General features: G+C 45.5%; 1 protein-coding gene across 5 annotated transcripts; it reads left to right on the forward strand.

Annotated features, from left to right (window-relative positions):
• The first annotated feature begins 530 nt into the window (after positions 1–530).
• On the forward strand, positions 531–14,318 carry LOC128892636 (uncharacterized). Of its 5 annotated transcripts, none has more exons than XR_008461129.1 (5): positions 11,115–12,419; positions 12,498–12,696; positions 12,853–12,945; positions 13,152–13,426; positions 13,703–13,804. XR_008461129.1 is itself a non-coding variant. In XM_054153171.1 (4 exons), the coding sequence occupies exons 1-4, from the start codon at positions 1,002–1,004 to the stop codon at positions 14,018–14,020; spliced, it is 621 nt and encodes a 206-aa protein (XP_054009146.1). In that variant the 5' UTR covers positions 531–1,001; the 3' UTR covers positions 14,021–14,318. The 5 variants fall into 5 exon arrangements, 3 of the variants coding, with proteins under 3 accessions (XP_054009146.1, XP_054009147.1, XP_054009145.1); XR_008461128.1 differs by having other exon boundaries at positions 11,116–12,419; positions 13,152–13,422; positions 13,703–13,844; XM_054153171.1 differs by lacking the exons at positions 11,115–12,419; positions 13,152–13,426 and adding an exon at positions 531–1,012 and having other exon boundaries at positions 13,703–14,318.
• The last annotated feature ends 817 nt before the right edge of the window (positions 14,319–15,135 follow it).

Raw genomic sequence — 15,135 nt, forward strand, 5'->3', positions numbered from 1 at the left:
TGTTAAAAGATGGTCGTAAAAAGGTTAACTCAACAGTGGTAAAAATAGACGCGATGATTGGTTCATGTTCTATTACATTTTTGGTGGAATGAATAGTAAACAGAGACGAGACGCCATCTAAGAGCGGTCGATGGAACGAAGCGTGTTGTAGGGCGTGTTCGCGCCAAAACTCCACAACCCTGAGCAAAACACACCGCATGGCAGTGAACTAAACGGTGTTCTATCAATCTCATACCTAGTAAAAACTGAAATAATCAATATCCAAAGCGTTTCGCAAGTTTTTCTAAAAGTAACGACGTCCAAAGCTCCTTCCCGCCAAAATTTCTCAGCCTCGAGTAAGGCACATCTCGCAAAGAAAGATTTACCCTAATGATTTCCTCGATTTCTACTTCTATATTTGCAGAGATACGAGAATTTAGACTCCGACGAGAGGCAAATTTGAGCTGGTTCACAAGGTGGTGGATGCACGTCGGGGCCTGTTCGCGCCAAAATTGCACAGCCCTGAACCCGAGAGAGCCTGAGTGCAAAAGTATTGATTTGTTTCATCCCTACTAGGTTGCCACGCTACCCCTACTGTACCGTCCATCGTCGTCGCCGTCGTCGTCGTCGTCGTCGCCGTAGTCGTCGCCGTGCTACCTTCTTGTAGCCTCCCTCCTCGCGTTCCCGCCCTCCGTTGCCTTTTCCCGCCCTTTCTGCAGCGTCGAGAGAGACGGAAAAAGAGAGACGAAAAGAGGAGGGGGAGGGATCAGAAAGTGTAAAGAAAGAGAGGATCAAGAGAAGGATGAGAGAGACCGCGGGGGTGAGAGAGACCGCGCGGGAAAATTCTCCCTTCATTTTTCTCGCGAGACAGCAACGCCATCGCGGACTCTGCAGCAGAGGTCCTGGACTCGCGAGAAAAGGGCTTGGTCCTTTGTTTCTCGGTGGTCCGTGCGTTTCGCTCCTTATCCGTCCCTACAGGTCATCGATACTCCATCAGGAGTCGAGATTCGTCAAACACAACGATGAAGATCACGTGCGTGAATTTTCCCGCCAATTTTTCACCTTGTAAATTTTTCAATGTGCGTAGCGATGGGTACAGTACAGCTACACCCAAGTCTATGTAGAGTAGAATAAGAGTGTTTGTATACTTTTAAACTAAGATTAAGAGTATTTTCTTTGTTTTTCACAATTAATCTTTACGTTGATTTCATCGACACCACCGAAACTACCAGTGGATATCCTCTGTAATTAACAGCTCTCAGTTTCCATAAATCTAATTGTACGCATTTAAAGTTTAAATGTCAGTAAATCACAATACCAGAGTTAAATTTCGTATGATAATTTGTTTTCAAAGCACGTTCCTGAAAATTGCTCATTTTATCACCCATCAAACCAGAACCCTGCCTTAATCCGCCGCTGGCAATAACCATGGCTGCCTTCGCGGAAAGAACGCGCCAAGCGCTCCGCGAACGACATTGTAAATTTTCGCTCGATTGTTCGTTCGCCGCTCGAGCTTTTATCTCCCTCGAAACGCGTGCCGTTTCCGCCTCGGGGAACGCTCCTCCAGTTGATTAAACATACCTGGCGAGAGACCGCTCTACCCAGCCAATTACAGCTGCAGGACAATTACTAATTACTTAAAAATATCTGTGCACTCATAAGACGTATCTCCTTTAAAACTTTTACTAGTGGATATTTGCGTTTCATCTTCAGTGGGAATAACGAGGGTTCTTCTCGTACGAGATGTAATAGCGATAATGACGCAAATATTTATTTCTTTAAGAACGGCAAGCCTTTCGAGAAAACGCTGTGACATTCGTTCAGTATCTAAAAGCCCTTGTTTCATCCCATTCCAAGCATTAATTCTAGAAAATTAGTAATCTAAATTAGTAAAACCATTTTTTAACGTACCTAACATAATGCACTTTAGACATATTTAAACGCGATGTTCCCCTTTAGTCGATGCACCCACACGCCACGAGCGGAAATGAAGTACGCAAAAAAATCTTCCGTTAAGAAGTCATTAATGGCGGCAAGTGGCACGACAGGCGGCGACACGCCATTGTTTTGCGAATGCGTTTCCTCCAAGACACGTGGTCGAGACGACACGTGTCGTGACGCCGTGACGTCCTGTTTCCGCTTCATTTCCCCCGTTTCTGGCCTATCTATTTTTCTATCGCCCTAATTAACGCGAGTTAAGTGTTCCCAGGTCACGCGACACTCGGCGTGCATTTGGCTCCGTATGCGATCCATAGCAGACGCACGCCATCGTCTCGAGATTTTCATTCACGCAAACTTTATCGGGTTACCTACGTCGTTCCTAATCAACGATCGCCGCGACGGTTTGCGTTTCATTCGCTTATCCCCGAATCGGAATAGAGTTTTGTCGATCGTCCGCTTGCAACAACGATTCATAAAGGGAATGAAACGTTTCATGTATAAGACGTGGCGAAAAGTGTTCACTCGCAGAAACAAAATGTTAGAAAACCGTGCAGTGAGTTCGAAAAAGTCGAGAACCCCTGACTCGCGTCGTTCTTGGAACACTGTTTGCAAATCGCCAGGAAGGAAAATTGTGGGAAAATGCGAGGAAGCTCGCGGTACATCCTTTTTTCGCTAAAATTCATTTCTCGCGGAAGGGTGGCTCCGGTTTTCAAATTTCTTCGCGTACCTCCGGCACCCTCTTATGAGCGCCAGACGTTCCTCCCGGCCGCAACAATGTGACACTATTCACCGTGACATTGCAGCTGCATTATTCAAAAGTGTGCAAGCGCATAAAGCTCGCCACGGATACCGGTGCCTGGAACGGCCTGTACACTCTCTGCAGGATGCACTTTACAAGACGTCACCCTATTATTTATCGCGTTACATTACAGGCGCGTTGTATTCCCCGGTACATTATTAACGTCTAGGAGTGTCGTGCCGTCCCCTGAAAACAGAGAGAGGCTCGGGGAGGCGCGGATGCGTCTCGAAGAATCGCGAAACGGTCCAATAATTTTTCACCTTAGAGGCTGTTTGGCGCTTTAATATCCGGAAAATGTTGACGACGAAGAAGAGTTACGGTGAGTCGCTCGAAATCCAACAACCGTAATACAGTGTGTCCTCGACTCGCGCGGTTAATTCGTTTTGAAGGATTTCGTGTAAATCGAATCGCATAAACACCAGAGTTCGAAAGAATTTTATTCGAATGTATACAAAAATGTTAAGAAGGTCATTTGACTGATTGTGATTTAGTGTTAAGAGATTACCTATTTTTTAACTTTTACCGCTGCTAATTATGGTTCGAGCCCACCGATAACTCCCGTCATTAAACCTATTATCGAACAGTCGATACTACTATTTCGACGCGAGTGAATTAGCAGGACCGTTTCCGGCGATGGTAAATTGAGTCGCATCGACTTGGAGAGATGGTACTCGAGGGTCGTCGGGTGATCAACCAGCGAGAAAGAGGAAACGATAACAAGACGGTCAACAGATAAACCTTCGAAATACATATTTCCTCTCTCGCCTGGTCTCTCGTCTCCGCTCTCGTCGCCGTCTGCAAAATTTACCAAAGCCGTTTGAAGAAGAAACGAGGAACTGGGGGTTCCCTGAAGAGGTTGATGAGACTCTAAGTGCATAAAGAGGGTAAACACGATCTTCGCGCACCCTCGAAATCAAATGACGAAACTTGGGGAAAAGGGTGGGCCAGGGGTGGGGTAGGGAAGGATGCGCGCGTCCCTTGGACGAAATATTCTCGATGACTCGTGCGAAAGTGGCGGCTCGAAGCGAAATGGTACTTCATCCCCGCTGGATGGATCTCCGAAAGCATAACAGTAACCGTAACAATGGATCCTGAAGGCCCGGGATCGCGATTTCAGGTATCGTTTTTCCGCAGTCTCCTGACAGGATCGATGGAGAGGAGAGCCGACACACACGGTCCTGCGAAAATTGCCGTCGAGTGAGTCGACGCCAGATGGCGTTTCTTTGGATTCGATCGTTTTTCCAGAGACGGTCGGGAACCTGAGTAAACTCTCGGCGAACTGGAGGACCTCGAATGTAAATTTCGCTCCTGGAAAAGGTGTTCGGTTCGAGTCTCCTTCGAAGGATAATCTGGAGTGTCCCGGTACACAACAGGTATAAATGGCCGTGCTAGAGAAGAGCGTGTCTGTATCGAGTCGTGGATAAGGAGACAGAAAATGTTGAAAAATAGAGAAAGACGACACTTTGACCTTACTAAAGAAACACGAAACACTCTCCAAGGATAACCCAGTCTGAATGAATTAGTTCTCTATTTTTTTTTTAAATCGTGTGCCTCGAAGGAGTTAAAATACCAGCCCCCGAAGGGTTGAAGGAAGTTTTAAGCACCGCGGACAGAATGCCTCCCTCTTAAGAGTTATTCGAAGGTCTCGAACGCCGTCGTATAGATGGAGGACCCGTCTTCGATAAGAGCCGAGTTTCGCGCGAATCCCTGCCAAGGAAAAAGATTGAATCGCCGGAAGAACGGGGAACACGGTACCCTAAAATGTTTTCGAGCGTATTTGACGAACGGTTGGGATCGCAATCCGCGAGTAACTCCGTCGAAGCCTCTATTCTATTCACGTACGGGGGCTACAAACCAATCGAATCAAAATGCGAAACGTATACAACGGAGTAAAGTGCGAGCGAAAATGAGACGACGGGCGGGAGCGGGTGCGGCGAAACGCGCGGTGCACAGCCGCGCGGGTATATGCCGTCGACGATTCGATGGGATCGTTAAAATTAACGAGCGTATTCCGAGCTCCTCGAAAATGTCGCGAGCTTCTATTTTTCTCGCGCGTCGACCAACGATTTGCGCCATGGCGGGCGACGCGTTTCCGAAATCGAGCGTCACACCGACAAGGGAACCACGTCAAGTGTAACGCTCGGATTTTAATGAAACTTTGTAGGTGGATGGAGGACTGCGAGTATTTTATTCTTGGGACGACCACGAGTGCTGGTGACCAATACTTTCGTAAATATTTAATAACAGAAGTTGCGACGGTCCACTGCTACTTTTACCATTATTCCACGTAAAGCGACAGCGTATTTGTTACTGTTGTTAAGTACCCTAACGTGATACAAATTTTTTCATACACATAAAAGTACTCTCAATTTGTGGCGAACTTGTTTCCTACATATTTAAACCTCGATTCTTTCCTCTTCGTTCCCCTCAACCCGAAACAGTGCTATTCACTACTCAGTTTCCACATCATCAATTTTTAACTGTATACGCACAGCGTAGGTGGAAGAAAGGTTCAGTGACTTACGGCTGACGACCACCTAAAATTGACCGCGAGGCGACCCACCCTAAAAGTGCCTCGAACTCGCAAACAAAAGAGCATGCTCGACGATCGTCGATACAAAAGTCGTCACCGTTACGGCCGAATATCGCTCGGCCTGTATTTGGGGGCCAGCGGTTGGGAACGTTTGCGTCATCGTACTCGTCGGTACACGGCGAGGAGGTGCTCGAACCGGACGATTTACAGCCGGCAATAATCGTTAAAAGATGTTTACAATGCGTACGCGAGGCTCTAACGCGACTCCACTCGGCGCGACAACGAGCCTCGCGGAGTCCAAGCACACGGGGACGGGACGGTGCGATATCAATGAAAGTATCCGTCGAGGATAACGATAATGCGACGGTGTATTACACCCTCGAGACCAATTCGACCGCCCTTTCGCGTGGCCGACTGATTTTTATCAGCGCACGCGTTACACCATCAGTTTCTTATAATACTTATCGACGGCAACGGGGTGGAACAGGCCGAACAAGGCAGACACACTCCCGAAAACCTAACGAGCCATGTGGACACGGGACGAGAGGAAAACCCACGCTATCTTGGCCCAGCGCGAATTAGGGTCTGCGTGGGCGAAAACTACGTTCGCATATGTGCGTAGGGATATCTGTCGGGGCGCAGTGACGAATGCGCTCGCATTGGGAAAAGGGCGGCACGGAAGAGCCCGCGTATCCTTCATTCTGGCACAAATGGCGCACTGTCTGTTCCTTCGAATCCATCAAAATCTTTCGCGAAAAGGACATTCTCTATTGCAACCTCGCAACCAGTATAATTTTGCGTATAACTGGCGTGCAGAGATTGTTCGAAATTGGTCGATTCGAGCAACCGATAAAGCACGATTACAGAGCCATTTCTACAAAGCATACGACAATTAAACACGAAATTCTCGCGTGCGCGCGAAGGGTACTCGTGGTCTCCAGCGAATCGTTAAATTTTAGTCGTATATTTTATCCTTGGACGTTACTTTGAGGTTGGTAATATTACCTCCGGAATAGCGTGGACTTCCATAGCAGTAAAATTACTTCGTAACACTTCCGACACAATGTCTGGTACGTATACCGTTTTGATTTAAAACCTGTAACTTTTAATTTGACCTATTAAAACTTGCAGAGTTCTTAAAGCTTAACTTGCTTCGACTGTGGTATTAAAATTCCAAGAGTCCAGTTTCGTAAACTTGGAATAAAATAACGGCGTAATTACCTATAACGTGGGAGCTTCGTGACCTCGTCCACTTAATTATGTTCCAATTACATCGTGGCAACTTTCGTTGTACCTTCTATCGCATTAATTTCTCCATAGATTATTCATCCAAGCGTATCTTTTCCTGACAAATTACGACTGATCGAGGACACGGGAAAAGTTACACGGAAATTTGAACGAGCCTGCGGCCGATTCGAACGCGAAACGGTCAGCGACGTTTGCTTCGAAAGCTAAAAGCATTCCACGAGGGCGAAACGTAACGGGGGACACGACTCTCGGTGTATGTAGGTTAAAATCTGTTGATATACAGCGCGCACGTGGACTTCCTTTCGGCCGTGTCACGTAAGCCCAGCTTTCTGTTCTTTTTCGACGAAGCGACCCCTGAAACGACGAGAGCCGAATGGTAGGGTTAATGTGCGTACACACCGCGGGACGTCTACCAATTTCTGGGTTCACCTAATGCACTTATCAGACAGCGAGAAAGGATCGGAGGGAAAGCCTGCGAGAAGAGGGAAAATAATTGGGACAGCCCGTCGTCGGAATCGAGGGAACCCACGATGCCCGGAAAAGCCTCGCATTAAACAGAACGAATCGTAAGCCCGTGGAAATTACCGAGAGAGCCCAGTCAAAAAAAAAAACGAATTGAGCGAAATAAAATTGTTTTCGTTCGAGAAACGCAACGTTGCGCTGAGAACAGAAAAACAAAACGTCGTAAATATTGTGTAGGTATTATTAACCTCTTCCTGGTTGTATACCGTAACGTACAAATACATTGGTACTAATGCAACATGGGGTTAACCGAAAATGGATTTGAAATTCTACGATCTACAAGAGACATTTTCATGTTTAATCAATGTATGGCCCTCGTAGATCTATGCCAGTGTAATCTAGACTAATTATCTCTAGACTCGATACTTCCAAACTATCAAAATAATTCTAGTCACGCGAGGTATCCTATGTGCATCGTTAAAATTCACCCGAAGGCTTCATAGCCGTAATCTAAAACCAATCACCGTTGAAATTCCTAAAAATAAGTGCCTTCTGCAATATTCAATGTATCCTTACATCCGCCTTTCTATTCTCTCGTGCGATCTTGACCAGTCCCGAGAAGAATTATGCATTAAGAATGAATCCTATTAAAGCCACTCGTCTCGATCTCTGCTGTCTTCGTTGACTTTATCCCGATTAATTATGCATCGGCGGATTCCATCGCGGCGCTAATCACGCTTAAACACGCGATGTAACGATTTGGAGTGCCGTTGAAATATTTAACGCGGTGTACTCAACCAGAAGCAAAATTAGCCGTGTTAATAATTCCTCGTCATATTTAAATAACATACAACTAAAGCGAGAGAGCCCTTAAACTCGTGATATCTGATCGACCCACCCCTCGCCGAAACGATCGTCCTCTTAATTATGCGCTGTCTAATTTCACCCTGCGCTAAAATTTTAACGCGACAGCCCGTTACGTCGTAACTTTTGTCCAGCTTTCCTCGCGCCGGTAGAAACGAGCAATTAAGAGGCTTAATCAGGAATACACGCGGTCTACGCCCTGTCATTTGGCCGCTCGCTGCGACCCCTAATTCAATAAGGAGCACCTCGCACTGATTACCGACGAATCAACGAACCTACGAAGTCTTGTCGTCGTAATTGGAAAGTATCCAGTGGCGATGACACCCCCGAACACGTCCACGGGCTTTCCTGTGTTTTACTCGAAAGGGTGCTCCGAATAAATGCGCTCGACTGGGTTCCTCTGTCTTCCACCGGGAATTTTTGGGGCTGGCTTGATTTCGTCCTCGTCGTCGAACAAATTTCAACGTCTTCGCGTGCTAGTGAATTTTTTCTAGAAACGCGTTCTCCGACGATGCCTGCTCTGCTTAGCATACAAAGAAATCCGTGATGAAACGTTCCAAGGTTCGCATCGAATGTTTCGTAACACGTGGCCATAATTCTCGGAACGAATCGAAAAATAATAAAAAGAAAAAAACGGTTCACACAAATGTTTACCATATCCGACCTCGTTTCGATGATTCTCGTTACAAAGCGAGCTAGCGTAACTGATTTAGCTGACCTATTTAGAATCAACGTTTCGTATCTGGCATACGATCGTTACCGACTGCTTGCAAACACTTTCATAATGTTCCATGAGTCGTTTCATTCTCGACAGGAGGGACGGTGGTTCGCTAATCGACTGCTGGACAACATCGGAGAACGTACTCGATCGACTATGTCGCATCGCGTGATGTTCGCTACGTTAACCAAGTTAAACTATTCGATAACACATATAATAATAGAACGCGACATGTATTTTTATTTCGCGACGCAAGCTGTATTCGCTAACAGCTGCCTAGATTTATACGATCTTTATTTCAGCGTTCTCGCGCTGTGAGTCACGCGGCGCGATAACCCGTCGTGTTCCTCCTTCAAATAGAGCCAATTTATTATCCTATAGCGCGATGAAATTATTCCAGCTCGGTTCCCCGTCCCCCGATCCACCAGGAAAGACGTATTTATTCGGTAAATCGGGAATGAGCGGCCGAAAATAAACTACGCTGGCAAAAACGTCGGCGCGCGCCTCGTGAAATTGAGTTACCACCGTCGCCTCGTTATTCTCGTGAGACTCGAAATAAAGTGGCGGGGACATCCGCAAGGATTGAGTTACCGTCCACTTAATTGACCGCCCGCGGAAACGAGAAGAGGACACTGATTGACAGCGAGATGCAGCTGTCATCGGGGCCAGCCCCGAAGAAGGGTGATCGTGGTCGGTTTAATTGGTCTTTAGTGGCGGAATCCCGAAACCGTAGCCTGGGATGTGGATGGAATTAGGAGGAGAATGCGGTTAACGCTATGCGACGCAACGTGAATTTCTTCTGAACTCGCGGTAACGAGACTTCATCCTAAGGAACGCGGACAACGACAAATAAAAACGTTCCAGCGTTTTTCTTTCGCTTTTCAGGCAAGAAAGAATTCTGATCCTTCGAGCACTGGTCCTTAGAAAGAGGGTCTACGAGAAGATTAAATTTAAGAAACGTTTTTTTCCCATTACGAATCCTTCTACATTCCCCAGCTGAACGTTTCAAACGAATATTTTCCATCGAAGGCGAAATCATCGAGAAGCGACAATACATCGTATCGGTAATCTTCCCTCGACTCTAGGCACTCGGGGAAAACCAGTTTCAGCGTCAAAGATGCAACGTGACACCGTGATCCCCGTACACACGAGGAACCAATAAGTCGTTCGATTCAGTGACGCGACGACGCCGACGACGTCACCGTCGTCGTCCGCGACGAATTTCTCAGATTACATAAACCCAAATAATCCTGTGAGTCATTCTAATTCTGGTTTCCTCGGGGTTGCACCGCTTCCCGCGTTCTTCCTCCCCAGACTCGATCACTCTCTCTCTTTCCCTTCAACCCTGTCTTGTTCCTTCGCTCCTGTTGGTTGTTTCATCTCTCCCTTGCTCTCTGGCCGTCTGCCGTATAAATAGCCACGGCACGTGTGTCGTCTCAGACGCACACAGTGGCCCACTTTCCTGTTCTCCCACCCCCAACCATTGGCACTTGAAATTAGAGAACTTCGTCGACCATGTTTTTTCATTTGCGACGCCCGCCACCGATCCACGATCCTCCGCAGCCGATGGACAGCCGTTAATCAATGCGAGGGGATTAGCGGCATTAGGCTATTGGTACGGATGAATCGTACTATAAATCACGATTAACGTTTACACCCTGGCGAGGGCCATCTTTGGAGCCTCCGTTCATTGAGTTCGAGCAAGGGAGGAGAGTACGATTAAAACTGTGATGACTGTAGATATTTATACTGCTGATTGGTAATTACTGAGGGGTAAAGAATGGCAACTTTCAAGACGAGGGAAATCCAACGAGACCACAGCAGGACATTTTAAATAATATTGCTTCTAGTATCCGAAGCTATTTTACGTTCCATAAATATTATTGTTAAATATCGTCGCGGATGGGGAAACATAAAAATAAAATAACTCCGTTAATTACGACTGCGCATATTGGCCTCGGCAGAGAGAGTTCTTATTACGTGCTTGCACATAAAGCAAGAAAAGAACTTGTCAAAAGTTAAATATAAATTTATTTATATTCTAACAATCACAAAGAATGATTACACGTTTTAATCGCGTTTAATCTATTACCTGGAGCCAACCGGCAAGGAATTATATCTCGAAGGCACGAGGAAAATGGAACTCGTCTGCAATGTTAAATGGTCATTTTGTGAAGGCTACTCATCTACCGCTGACATTTAAAAATAATGGTAATCTTGGGAAGCGGGTATGACGTCCGGTTAGAAACGAGTGTAGCAAGAATTACGAGTCTCAAGTGCAACATGCTTTTCCCGCTCCGTGTAACGAAACGAGCTACATTTAACCTCGAGTATGTAACAACGGAGCCAATTCAAGGGGAACTATGTACTAACAACACGCTCCGCAATGTAAATCGTGCCTACGCGTACAAACAATGTGGGTCGGAAGTGTGGTACGAGCTTTAATTCTACGGGGCTTTGTTTTCGAGAAAATTGGACTCGAAAAAGTTTACGCGATATACGCGGCGTAACATTGGTTCGCCGTAAACTAATTGAATTTTCAAAATTAATTCCCTGGAACGCCAAGTCTCGAACAACCGAATTTGATTTCACATTTCCCACTGATTTTCTATCGAGAACTTACAACACTCTATGAAAGCCGAATAACGTTCTCGAAACAGTTTTTTTTTGTTAACGATGGCAACGAAGATATTAAGAGCGTTCGACTATTTTTGATCTCGCTACTAGCGTTCTTATTTCCTGTTTCCGGCGGAAGTGTGCACGTCAGAGAAGGGAAAGCTTCTCGCATTCGAGCAACGTCTCCGTTGGAAAAGAAATAAACTACTCGGATGTTTCGGGCAAGCTGTGTCGTGTGTCGCGGGAAAGGTGCTCTATGGCGACATCGTGACTCTGACCTCGCGGTGCATGCAACTGCATTTCCAGCGCGGCGCGAAGTTCCCATATCTAGGTGTGTAATAACGGAGATCTCATCTGACAGATCGCGTTCGCGACACTGGCTGATTCTGCTCCCTTTTGCAATCGGGCTGTCTCGCTCGTTGCCAACTTCCGACCGTTCCAGGTCTCTTCCTGTTCACGGTCCATTTTTACGGAACAACGACAGCCAACCGTGTGTCACGTTCGCCCACGAGGACGCAGGTAACAAGAATCGTCACACTTTTGCCGCGCGTCTATCGCCCAGGATCGTGCGATGGAAACAGGAACAATAAAAGAATAAACGCATGAAAGATACACGAAACAAGTAATTTTCGGGTATTATAGTGTGTTTCTGATTATAAAAGAGGACTTCGATGCGGAAAAATGCTAGTAAAATCGAAGCTACTCAGCTCCTACTTCCGCAGTAGTTTGTGGTATTCATGCGCAGACAAGGGTATTGTACGCGTTATGGTCAGACACGTTTCTCACTGTTCGTCGTCACGCCTCAAACGAGTCTTTAATCGGTTGATGTTTACGAATGCATTAATGTTGTCATTGGTACTACAAACAATTCTAAAGAATTCGTTTTCATTTGCGAACACGATCAAGGTAACGCATACTTTATACATCGTTAGATCGTTTGGAATACGTTATTTGTAAAATCTCGCGAGGTCTATTGCCATGAAATATTGAAACAATATTTTCTCTAAAAATATGGAAAGCGTCCTTCGTTTACCGGAAACAATGCGTCCGCAGCTCCGCCTATCAGATTTACCCGTGCTATAAAACGTACCACGCGAATAGGTACCAGGTCAAATAACCAATGAGTATCGCGCAACGATGGCGAAACTACGCGTGCCCGCTGTTTTGATATTCTTTGCGCTATTCGGTGTCGGTTTAGTGGAACCTCTGATGCACGACAGTATATCCAAGTTTCTGGGATCGTTCACTCCTGCCAAACAGTATTTTCATTTATCTCTATTGCGATCGAGGTGAATATCGTGTATCGATGAATTCTAGTTCCGACGGTGTCGTTACAGAGTGAGGATTCCCGAACTGCTAAATCAACTGTGCAACCAATCGCAGGGATCGAACGCGATACTTCAGGACGCATGCTACGGATGCTTCTTCAGGGCTACCAATCAACCACTCGGATACTCTTTGCTCGTGGCTATGTCCAACTGTGCCAACATTTATCTCAACGACACCGATTACCGCCATTGTCAACAGTACTTGAGGGTAAGCACGAGTACTTTGAAATTTTAAATTAAACTCGACGATGTGATTTCTCACCTACGCGACTGACATTTTACCTGACACTGAATTATTCCTAATTAGAACATTCGTTTATTTCTGATCTCGCTGCCAGAGTTCTTATTTCCTTATTTTACGTAGAATGCCACCACTTCGATAGACCCGAGAATCAATCCCACGACGGTGTACTGCACGTTCCTAGAGTGCATTCGTCAAGTGAACAAAGACAACTTGGTAAGAAGAGCAGAACTATGTCTTGCAAAGCTTTAGAAATTTTTCTTTTCCCTTTTCTCTATAGAAGTTGTATAAATTATGAAGTGGGTTCGTTGAATTCAATGACCCGCGGAGTTTATTACAGGTATACCGCTCGCGTTGAATCATTTGTGTGTAAATAGTGTACATAAGACGATAAAGACATAGCAATTGTAAATATCGAACAGGACGCACGAGTGATACCGAGAAGGGTGGCGAGGAAATCTTCGTTTTTCTACCTCAAGCTGTATAAACGAGTAGTGAGAGGTATTTGCATCATAAGAGAACAGAACTCAGAGTTGAACACGATCAGGCCGGGAGCGGAACCCATCGATCCAAGGCGACAATCGATCCAACCAAAAACGGTGCCTTAGAGTTGCAACGCTGTACATAGAGATTCGTATAAATGACTCTGTACATAATGTACAATATTTCAAAATAACGGAAAGGTGGAGCTTAGTAAGTACGTTACTAATACTTTACAATCGTAAAATTTCGAAAGGAAGAATTAATAGCAAAATCATTGCAATGCTTCGATACGACTTGTACATTTTATTTACGCTCCTTAAACTCGCCTTGCATACCAGCTTGCACGTGTTGCATTGATTCTTTGGATAAAGACTTTACGTAGAAACTTTGTACCTATAATTTGCATCACGATCTGTATTAACGCTTATTAAATGCTTATTACCGTTAGTTCTGCGATTACCAACCCTTTATTGACAAACGTTTCCCTCAGCTCAGGGAATGTGTCGGCGAGGCCATACGAATGTTTCCCCGTTTCAACAACACGGACGTCCAACTAGCCCAATTATTCGTGAATACCACCGCCTGCGTGCTCGCGAAAACACGCTGCGCGCTTATGAATCCGATAACCGGGGAATTTCAAGAAGACGACCTCGCTAATAAGCTCCACATACCCTCGATCAATGCCGTACTGGTCAACACGGATTACAACATCAACATCGTCCAGCTACCATTTCATTACGGTTCCGTCGACGTTTGCGCGAAATACAGAAATTTCGAGCAAGCGACCTGGCCGAGCGTCACCTGCTGACCAGAAATTTCGTAGCGAAGACCAAAATTTCAACCGACCGCGAGCTAACGACTATAGGACAGTGTTTCCGTTTGCTTTGAGAAATTAACATCGTCGGAATGACCCATTCGTGGCACGCAACTCCATTCGAACGATGTAATCGCAATACGAAGTAACGAGTATTGTTTTGGTACATTTCCCAACGGAAACATTATTAATACCGATGATATATTGTAGAAAATAACATTAGCCATCGAAGGTAAAATTAATTTTAACATTATGGAGTTGTTGTTACCTATACCTTCATGAATAAAAGTGAAGAAAATTTATATTCGATCTTGGTAGCTACTCGACACGAGTTATTTTTACTCTTGACGATCTTGACGAAGCGGAACGTCTCTGGATAGAGAATGGCCATCGCAACGTGGAAGGACAGCGTCATTGTGCTTCGTGTTTCAAATTCTAAGGCAAGGCCAAACGCGTCGCTTCGCCGTTTGTGCACGTGCTCGTTTAAACACTGGTAAAAATCTCGCGACTTCATCCACAGAGAGTTCCTCTCATTCATATCGTTCCCTCGCTTCGTTTCGCGCGTGGCGGAAGGGCAAATAAAAATTTCGCGACAGACCTTGTGACATTCGTATTTGCGAATTTTCACGCTCGCCGACCAAGGTCGTTACAGCTTTTTCACCGACAAGTTTCGCTAGGATATGGAAAAACGAAATTCTCAACAATTTCGTGAGAGTAATACGACGTAGTCGCTTTCATGAGATTGCCGTCAATGTTAAATTTATGCGTTCCTGTGAAACGAAGACTTCAAACGATGATTCATGGCTGCGTTACAACGTGGATTGCACTTAGATGACTGGTGTCATTCTTAGTCACTATCGTATTATCTTTCGGCGTCATCGCAGAGCTATGTAATCGTTGTTAAATTAACATTAACAATGAAAACTGTATGGAACTATTACGTAGGTTTCCATTGATTCATTTCTACAGTATGTGCTTGTTTACGACTGGATATCGACTCTCGAGCCCGTGGTGCAATGTTCTCCTGAACATCGACTTTATAAATAGAGTCGCTACCATTTCGACGCGAAATGGTAGCTCTATCCTATTAATTTATAGCGGAGACAATA

This window comes from Hylaeus anthracinus, unplaced genomic scaffold, assembly GCF_026225885.1.
Source record: "Hylaeus anthracinus isolate JK02 unplaced genomic scaffold, UHH_iyHylAnth1.0_haploid 12573, whole genome shotgun sequence".
NCBI classification, from domain to species: Eukaryota; Metazoa; Arthropoda; class Insecta; order Hymenoptera; family Colletidae; genus Hylaeus; species Hylaeus anthracinus.